This window comes from Cajanus cajan, chromosome 10 (genome assembly GCF_000230855.2).
Source record: "Cajanus cajan strain Asha chromosome 10, NIPB_CcT2T_4, whole genome shotgun sequence".
Classification (NCBI taxonomy): domain Eukaryota; kingdom Viridiplantae; phylum Streptophyta; class Magnoliopsida; order Fabales; family Fabaceae; genus Cajanus; species Cajanus cajan.
Window position 1 is genome coordinate 52,872,427 of NC_138526.1, and position 9,813 is coordinate 52,882,239.

Genomic DNA, 9,813 nt, shown 5'->3' on the forward strand with positions numbered 1-9,813 from the left:
TAAAGTGTAAAGCACAACTTTAGTACGTACAAAACAAAAAGTGTCACTTTAATTCTTGATTTTGTGACACTTTTATAGTAGCGCCCGAGATATTAAAAATTACAAATTAATCACTAATTCTTCCCGTTAGTTGTCTCTCTTGTCACTTGATCATTAACATTATCGATTAACATGTGGCTTGACATAGTAAGTGCCATATTGACAGTCACATGGATGTCACGTGCCACATTACATTTTACTTTTTGTATAATTTTGAAAATTTAAGGGAGTTAGGACTTGAACGAAGTCTCTAAGTAGTTAAAATAGATTTCACCATTAAACCACCAAATTCATCAAATAAATAACTTACAAATTTTATTTATATTTGATATTTTTGCATATAAATTTTACCTGAAAGATTTTTGCATCAAAAGTTACTTTAGTCAAAATCCAAATCCTAAACGATCTAGTTTCTTACTCTAACGGTCTTAAATAATCTTATGTTACTAAAAAAATTGATTTGGTTTTTTATTTTTCTTTTTAAGTTCTTTTAATGATAATTATAAAAATTTATTTAAGATCTGGGTATCAGAACACTAGGTTTATTCTCATCATCATAAACTCAAACCCAATTTGTGTCACGTTTACTTAGTAGTGAAAAGAGCTAGGCCGAAGCAGTGTGCATAGATGATGTAAACGCACTTCGACTATTTATATATTAATTTCTCAAATTTGGTGTCCACTTTTTTGTTTTAAAGAAACTAAAGATTGATTTTTACTGTAATCGATAGAATTAATTTCTTTCAGAAAATGATTATAAGAGACACAGAAGAATATGATGTGATAAGCTGAATTTCTACAAGGGAAATGACACCGAAAAATAAAATACTATCATTATCTTTACAGGCTATCGTCAAAAGACACAGGAGGACGGACGAGCATCCTTCCGATACCCATAAATTCAGCAGCAAATTCTTCATCATTTTTTGCCAGCATATCCTTTAAACTACATTTGATATCCCTTCCTTTCAACACCCAATATCTTGGCTTTATTTTCTTTTCTAGTGAATGGCTAAAATACCTAGGGTAGCCCACCACATCTCTTACTGGCCTCTCCATTGTGTTCACAAGGAATTCTATTTTTGGCCTAAGAACCCCCTCTATACTGTACCCAAGAAGAGGAGAAAATGTACGTACCATATATGCAATGTCTTCCTCTGAAAGCCCTAACTTCATCAAGTACATTATCCTACAGAGCATCAATAAATCAAATTACTAGATAATAAACAAAATGATACCTTAATCGCTCAAGGTCAGAAGCAAGGTTCATGTTTCACTTTTCTGTTTATGCAATGTACATTTATGAGCAGTCATGATGCAGTTAAATAAATTGGAAAATTGTATTTTATTTTAATTTTCATATATAATGACCAGAGAAAACTGAATTGCATCAGAACAATATCATGGTTATATCATTCAAAAATCTAAAGCACTAGGAATTATTTTATAATAGAAGATACTTGCTGCCAGAAAATGACACAAGGTGCCCAGGAAATGTATATATATTGATTGGGTAAGAGTAAACAAATATGATACCAGAACAACGGTAAGCAAAAAGAAAAAAAAAAAGACGAGTCACAGCAATACCTTTGTAGTAAAGTTTTGTCAGTGTCAGAAACAAGTAATTCTGGATACTTTCTGATAACCCCGCCAAGGAAAGTTTTAGAAACACCAACCCTGCCAAGGAACTCGATCTTCCTCTGTAGTGTTTTATTAATGCTGGCAGCAAAAATTTCAGGGCAGCGGGCAAGTATTCTCCCGATAGTTTGTTTATCAAAATCCATATTTTCAAACAACAAAACAATCTGTGGGTAACAATGATCAAGAGACTTGAATGAAAAATCTCTGAATATTACTACTGTTTTATAATAAAACTGTACAAGGTGATACATTATATAGACTAAACAGCTTAAATACTTTCCTAAAAATGGCTAAATTTATAGCAACAAACAACCGGTCCTAATCTATAATAATTTATAAGTAATTAGCGGGACTACTACAATTATTCCCCTCAAGCTAGTGAATGGTTATTATATATCTAGCCTTTGTACCCCTTACAGAGGTATAACCCACAAAAAAACAGTAACAGCAATGCATACTACCACATCTGCAGGCTCCTTTTTAACCGAAACCTGTGTAGTAAACCATCAAAGCATACTCCAAATCACAGAAACACAATGCTATCCAAGATCCCTCAAACCACTAATTTACAGAAATTAGATGCCTTACAATGAAAAAAATAAACGTTCTCTCTCTAAATCTTAACTGCACATAAAACATGCTAGAAGAAAGAGAAGGGGAGAAGTCAACAAATCAGCAACAAATCATTGGTACAAATCATAAAGCTTAGAGAATAAAAAAGGGTGATCTTCAAGGGAACTTCAGGAGACATGAAATGAATAGATATTGTTAATGGATGAATTTGATGTGGACCACTAATTAGGATTAGAATATCTCTTTATTTAAATCTTGATTTATTTCAATTTATTTTGTTCCTTTATCTTGTTCTATCTTAATACAATCTGCATATCAGAATCCTTGATTTCATATTATTATCATTATTATTTCTATTAGGATAATTTATAGTTATGGTTTCATTAATTAGGGATTTTTTTTTAATTAGGATAATTGTTAGTTATGATCCTATTAATTAGATATCTTCAAAGTTTCTTTGAAGGAAAGATTTGATTGGAATATTACCGATGAGAAATAATTTTCAAAACAACTTGTAATAGTCTAAAAGGGGCTTTGTCAAGGACCACTCTGCTTCTTGCTTCCAACATAGGTTGCTAGAAGGATTATTCTTTCTAGGCCCCTGAATCAATCCTACGGGAGGGTTCATAACATAATTTTTTAGAGTTGTTAAATTCAAGCAAAAGCCTCTCAGAGAGGCATATTCATTCCGCACTAACTGTTTTTTCAAAACTTAATAAAGGTATCACCACCCAAGTTGAAATAAACCGGTGATCTACAAGAAGAACTTGCAAGGATTGCAATGATAATTGGTTGGCATCCACTAATTTTTATCTACGCCATACTTACTCCATATTACTTGATGCCATGACAAGATAGTTTTTAAGGAAAGTGCGGTAGCCACATTGCCACCAAAGCAATGCTTTTAGACACCAAATTCCCAAAGATCAAGCACCATTCTATCATTAGCCTGAAACAACCAATGAGCCAACAAAATTATTTCTTCTCTGTTCGCCCACAGCAAACCCAAGAAAATCCCGCATAATCTAATTCTATATCCTGAGTCACTCCGAAATGAATTCAAAAGGTAAAGATCAGCACATCCAAATGAGAATCACCCAACCTCTCAAAGTGGGAAAGCCTTCAATTATCTAAATGCTTTGAATTTGAAGTCTTCACTTCAAGAAGAAATACCCGATGATTACCACCAAATGAGAATGACAAGACCTTTCTAAATGACACATGGATTTTTTATTTTATTTTATTATTATAACCTCCCTAATTTGCCCCCTCACATAAGAGGTAGATAGTGCACAAGCTGCCTTACCAAGTGCTTAATTTCAAACCTTTTCTTAATTAGAAAAATGGGTGAATCAAGGTTTGAACTCTAGACCACATGGTCATAAAGACTCTAATACCATGCCATGAACATGCTGTCTCAAAAGCATATGTTGTTCATTGAACATGCATTAATGATTTTATGCTTTTATAACATCTCTGTTACATATCATATATTTGATTGAAGCTAAAAATAAATACCTGTAGAAAGTCTTTGGGCTCCCGTAGTAATAGTTGGGGACTTTTAGCAATAACCTGATTCAACTTTTTGTTTCGAACTCCTAGTTCAGCAAACTGATCTATCATCAACTTCAGCTTGCTAATTGAACAACTCAATAGATGAGGGTGGCTTTCAATTGCACGGTCTATCCAAGTCTTCTGAACCTAAAATGAAGCATTCTATTACTAGTCCAGCGTCTATAAATCCCTCTTCCAGTCAAATTAATGAAAACATACAAGCATATACACGTGGAACAAATTGAATTCTTAACAAGGCACTGATAGGACCAAGCCATAAGCCCTAATCAGTCATATGATTGTGACTGGGGCTTTCATATCAATATACCAGGTAAATATATACAAAAAGAAAGCATGCACACTTAACTGTGCTGGATTTCTCAAATTAGCATCTGCATGCTAAAGCTTTCACAATGTAAAATAAAAAAGGTTCAATGGAAGTCCCATAACAGGAAAAGATAGACTTATTCGACTACTTATTACAATCCTGAAGATGTGAAGAATTTTGAACATAATCAAAGAGGAGATTGGTGAATAAAAATAGTTACAAGCAAAGAGGACACATGCAACCATGATGCAACAGAATCGTACCTGAACAGAATATAAAAAGGCAAGAACCTCCGTATAATTCTGTTGAATACTTGCAGATAGAACCCAAGGATATTTTAGCAACAACTTCGCATAATCTTTACCAGGCACATCGATCTATAAAAAAATGATAATTCAAGGCAGAAATAGGCATTAATATCGTGGGTGGATTTATGATGTTGAAATCAGTTTATGAAGAATTGAATGAAAGGGCAGTGTAAACCTGGTTCAAGGCGAGGAGTCTGGTTTTAAGGAGTTGAAGATTCCAGAAGAGAAGAAGAGGGAAAGCTAGTATTATGTTGGAGATGCGAAATGTGGGGATTCCAATATTATGTAGAAAATCCAGTATGTGTGTGAAGTGGTTGTCTACTGATAACAGAAGTAGACGAGGAAATGATTCGATTAAGCAACGGAAAGCGGCATGTTCGGAAGCTAAAATGTTTAGACCACCACGCCTAGCTTGAAGCTTTTCGAAAAAGGACAAAGTGTGTTGCAGGTCTTCATCAGCTGAAATAGATAAGTGACGCATCATGAGGCGAATGTTTTTTACAAGTAAGTGGAAGTCACCCTGGGAGTGTGCAGAAAAGAAGAGTTGCTTCATGCGCGTAACCTTGTGCATAAGAGATGGGAGGGTGTGAGCGGAGAGATATGTAGCGACATTCATAGAGGAAGAGAGAGAGAAACCCAGAGTCTCTAAGTAGGCAAGTTTGCCTTTGTCGCCTTTTTGAACGGCCATGTGAATAATCTTGTCCTTGAAGCTGAAGGCCATAATTCGTTCATCCCACTGCCACTGCTCCAAATCCTTCACACCTTCCACCAACATCTTCACATAACCAGGTGACTTTGACGCCATGGACACCGAATCCTCCTTCGACACCCCCAATTCTCGAAGATAACTTGAAACAGCCGCACGAGCTTCCTGCACTTCCCATTCAGAGACTGTCTGTGCCTCCCCCGATCCACAACGCCAATGCCAATTTGATCTTCTTCCTCTTCTTGCTTTATCGTTGCTGATTTCAAGTGGAGGAGGATGCCTGAATAACACGCACTTACTCAACACAAAACAACCCTTATTCTTGTGTGGAAAGGCTGGGACAAACCAATTTGTTTGAATTTTAACCAACATCTTCACATTACAAGTTCAATCATCTCCTCAATACCTACCCTATGCCATCCACTTCCATATCCTAAAATTCACTATAAATCTAGAACCCTCTGTATCCAATGTTTTGTTTTTCTTTTCTACTCTTTTTGTTATTATTTCTCTACTCATAATTTTATATTTTTTTTATCTTCTAATTTTATAATTATTAATGAGATAAAATATTTTATATTTTTATTAAAAATAAAATAAATTTTAAATTAAATAATAAAAATATATTAATCCAACTGAAATATTATAATTAATTATTGAATCTCAAAATCTTGAATTCAAATTTAAAAATTAATTTATCATTTAAATAACTTTAATTTATTTATTAATTAAAACAATAATACTACATAACTCTTTCTATTTAATACTAAAATTCAGAAATACTGGCCAAGCTAAAAGTATCCCAATTCAATCACTCATTTATTTAATTAGAGATTTTTGAATAAGAGTTTAAACTAGTTAATACATGCAACATAAAGGCTAAATATTTATTTTATATAATTAAATTTATTAAAAAATAAATATTTTTTATTATATATATTGTATTATAATCAAAATTTGTAATAAATAAATAGTTTAAAATATGTAAATTATTTTTTATATTTTAAAAAAGTAATTTATATCATGATATAAAATTATATTGAAATAAATATGAAAATATTATGAAAATATATATTTAAAGAAATAATAGTTGAAAATATTGAAATGAATATAAAAATAATATATTTAAAGAGATAAAAAAATATTAAAATAAATATAAAAATAATGTAGAAGGATAATATTGTAATTTTGAAGCAAAATACATGTTTCTTTTTTATATTTACATACTCTCTACAAAATAATATATTTTTCATTTGACATGAAAAAATAATAATTACATGTTAGGAGAGTAAAGTTTACCTCTTTATGAGATAATAATTTTTAAATGAGAGAATATATGAGAGTAAAAAAAAATGTTTACAAAGTAGATAATTATTCTATAATGTGTGTGTGAGAGAAAGAGAGAGAATAATATTAAACAATGAATAGTTACTAAAAATTACATAAATGTAATTTGATCTTATAGATATATATATATATATATATGATCCATTGACACCAAGTAAGGGTGGTAATGAAATAAATTAATTCAAAAGTAGTTGGAAACTTGATTTAATATTTAGCTCATTGAATGTGATTCATTTTAATTTTTAAGGCAAAATACATGTTTCCTTTTAATATTTATATCCTCTCGACTAAATAATAGATTCATTTGATATGTAAAAATAATAATTACATGTTAGGAGGGTAAAGTTCACTTCTTCATGAGATAATAGTATTCAAATGAGAGAATAAATGTGAGAGAGTAAAGAGTGAAATGTTTACAAAGTGCATAATTCTTTTATAATATGCGTGCATGTGTGTGAGAGAGAGAAAGACTAGTATTGAAAGAAAAAATAATTAATAAAATTTACATCAATATGATTTTATTATTTTTAATTGACACCGTAAGGGTGACAATAAACTAAACTAACACAAAAGTAGTTCAAAATTTAATTCAATATTTAGTTAATTGTACGTGGTTCATGGAACAAATGAGATGAACTTGAACTAAAAATTGAACTCGATAAATAAATAAATTAAACTTAAGTTGCATACAGTTTAACTTGTTTGATTTATGAATCGATTAAGCATATAAATATATAATTGACTTTTTATTTAATTTCAGCTTATTAAAGTTTTTAAAGTTGAAAGAACCTTTAAAAAAATAGTTATATATTAATAACATTATAAGAAGCAGATACCTTAGAGTTTCATGGTTGTGAACTGATTTTTCAATTATTTTGTGTAAGGTGGAGTAGTTTTTATTTATACAAATTTTAATTGTAATTATATTTTATTTTTTAGATCGTTGTAGCTTTGCAAAGTTATCGGCATAAATTCTATTTTGTCTTTTCAAAAAACTTAAACAATTATTTTATCTAAAATCTATTAATAAATTGAAATTTTTAACTCTTGGTCAATGTAATTCAAACTAACAAGCTAAAACGAGTTGTTTGCATTTTTGAACGAAGACAAGTTTGAGCTTAAAAAAATTATATCAAACTCGAGTCAAGTTATAACCTAAATCAAATATTATTGAGTTGAGCTAATATGAATTGAGCTCAACTTAGGTTGACTCATTTCCACCCTTAACCGAGCTAGATTGTTTTATTTTAATGGTCAAGATTTAGCTCAAGTTTTATTTTAATTACGTATTAGTTAATCAAACATTTTTTTATAAAAAAAATACCTATGATAAATGATATACATTAGGCTTAAAAATTATTTTTGTTCTTATAATTTTAACTTTTTTTTAATCTTCTCTATAAAATCCAAAGTTTCATTTTGTTTTTTTTTGTCAAACATTATTGTAAAAATGTTAGTTTGTTAATGTTATCATGTATTACATTATCAAAATGTCATATCATTTGTGTCACATAAACATAACATGTCATGTTAATGAAAATATTACAATATTACATTAATAATATAATGAAATGATTGAAAATAAAAAAAATTACAGGAAATACCCACACATCATTTGTGACTCTTTCTACCAAGCAATACCCATACTCATAAATACTAATGAAACAAAACAATTTCATTTGAATAAATCTTTGCTTGAAATAAATAATAGTTCATAAAAAGTTTCTAAGGATTGAGGACTAACATACGATTCAAAATAAAATAAGTTCAAAACATAAATGTGTCCAATATAATGACTAGACCATGGTGACCTATAAACACTATAAGAAGAAATGTAAATTTCTAACGGACAAATGCAAATCCGTAAAAAAAAGAGGCGTCGAAAAAAAAATTGTCAAAAAATTTCTGTTTAATTTTAATAAATTTATTAAATGTAACACCCCTTATATTTTGCACTTTTTAGTATGTTTTGTCTTTACTTGCACAATTTCTGTAAAACTTTCTAAAAGGTCACCCATCCCTATATTACTTCAAGTCAAACACACTTAACTGTGGAGTTCTGATGAGATAAGCTACTAAAAAATAGATGCATATTGTTAGTATAGGTACAAATTAATTCATTTAAGTTATCCTCAACTATACAATCTCACACTTGTACTATCTCTGGATCCTCTCATTCTGATGTGTCCGGACCATTATAAAAATATAATAATATATATAGTAATTATATTACCAATAATAATTATTATATTATATTTAATTAATCTTTATTTATATATATACTTACTTTTATAATTAACAATCTGCTTATTTCCAATGATTCTTGAAAGTTGACTCTAAGGTTCAAATGATCCTTAAGAGTTAAGTTATTTAGAGATGCTTAAGTTAAGGTTAAAGTTAACCAAAAATGGGAAAAAAATATTTAAGGTTTTCAAAGAACATGAATATCATAAGTTCATTTCTCTGCATTCTAGATAGAAGTTTTAAAGGGATAAGCTCTGAGTGTAGCCAAGGAAGATCTTTACTTCTTCTAACTTCACTAGGAGCATCTAAATTCCCCTAAAACCGAGTTTGAGTAGTTGAGATGGAGATTCAAGCTAAGAAATTAAAAATCTTATGGAGAAGTCACCATACAGAGGGTTTTGGGGTTTCTCCATCCTCTTCTTTTCTTCTTGTTTTGTGATGTAATTGAGGTAAGAAAGCTTGTATTTTGATTCTTTTAATTTTTTTTTAAGTTGTTGATGTTGTTTAACATCATAGTGGCTCAATGGTTGAGATTGATGTTGTTTTTCTAAATTGAGATGTAGGAATTTTCAAAAGTAAAAATTTTGACCTAAGAAAGTTGAGATTTGATGATTTTGGCACCAAAGAGTTTTGGACGTCCAATGAAGTTATCTTTCACCTAATGAGACCCTTGTTTTTTTTGTGAAACTTGATATTTGTGTGTATCTTTACAAGTTGTATTGATTTATATTGACAATAATTGAATCTTATTCATAAAATGATGACATATGATGATTATATATGATTATATTTCATAAATTGAGATGTATGTTGATTTTTAAGTTGAAGATGAATATTGTATAAAATGTTACAACTTGAAGATAATCAAAATGTTCATATTTTAATAAATTTTAAAATGAATATATTACGTAATTTTATTTTATAAAAATGAAATATCAAATCATCTTATAAAATTATATATATATATATATAATCTAAGAATAAAGAACTTTCAATTTAACGGTTATATTTACATATATTGAACGGTGTAATATATATATATATATATATTTATGTATTTATTTATTTATATA

At 29.6% G+C, this 9,813-nt stretch overlaps 1 protein-coding gene across 2 annotated transcripts; it reads right to left on the bottom strand.

The window, feature by feature from the left end:
- Positions 1-815: 815 nt before the first annotated feature.
- LOC109812639 (Mitochondrial transcription termination factor family protein) lies at positions 816-5,623 on the bottom strand. Of its 2 annotated transcripts, none has more exons than XM_083065355.1 (5): positions 4,619-5,623; positions 4,399-4,512; positions 3,772-3,948; positions 1,627-1,844; positions 816-1,228 (listed from the first exon to the last, which is right to left on the bottom strand). In XM_083065355.1, exons 1-5 carry the CDS (start codon positions 5,519-5,521, stop codon positions 880-882), a joined length of 1,761 nt encoding a protein of 586 aa, XP_082921481.1. In that variant the 5' UTR covers positions 5,522-5,623; the 3' UTR covers positions 816-879. The 2 variants fall into 2 exon arrangements, with proteins under 2 accessions (XP_082921481.1, XP_020232221.1); XM_020376632.3 differs by having other exon boundaries at positions 3,772-3,954; positions 4,619-5,622.
- Between the last annotated feature and the right edge of the window lie 4,190 nt (positions 5,624-9,813).

Bases quoted from the DNA above. Each gene is read 5' to 3' on its own strand.
- LOC109812639 (XM_020376632.3), bottom strand. From the start codon at position 5,521: ATGTTGGTTAAAATTCAAACAAATTGGTTTGTCCCAGCCTTTCCACAC. The intron at 3,955-4,398 runs GTACGATTCTGT...GCTTCATTTTAG, and splicing joins CCTTTTTATATTCTGTTCAG to GTTCAGAAGACTTGGATAGA. The intron at 1,229-1,626 runs GTATTGCTGTGA...GATGCTCTGTAG, and splicing joins GACAAAACTTTACTACAAAG to GATAATGTACTTGATGAAGT.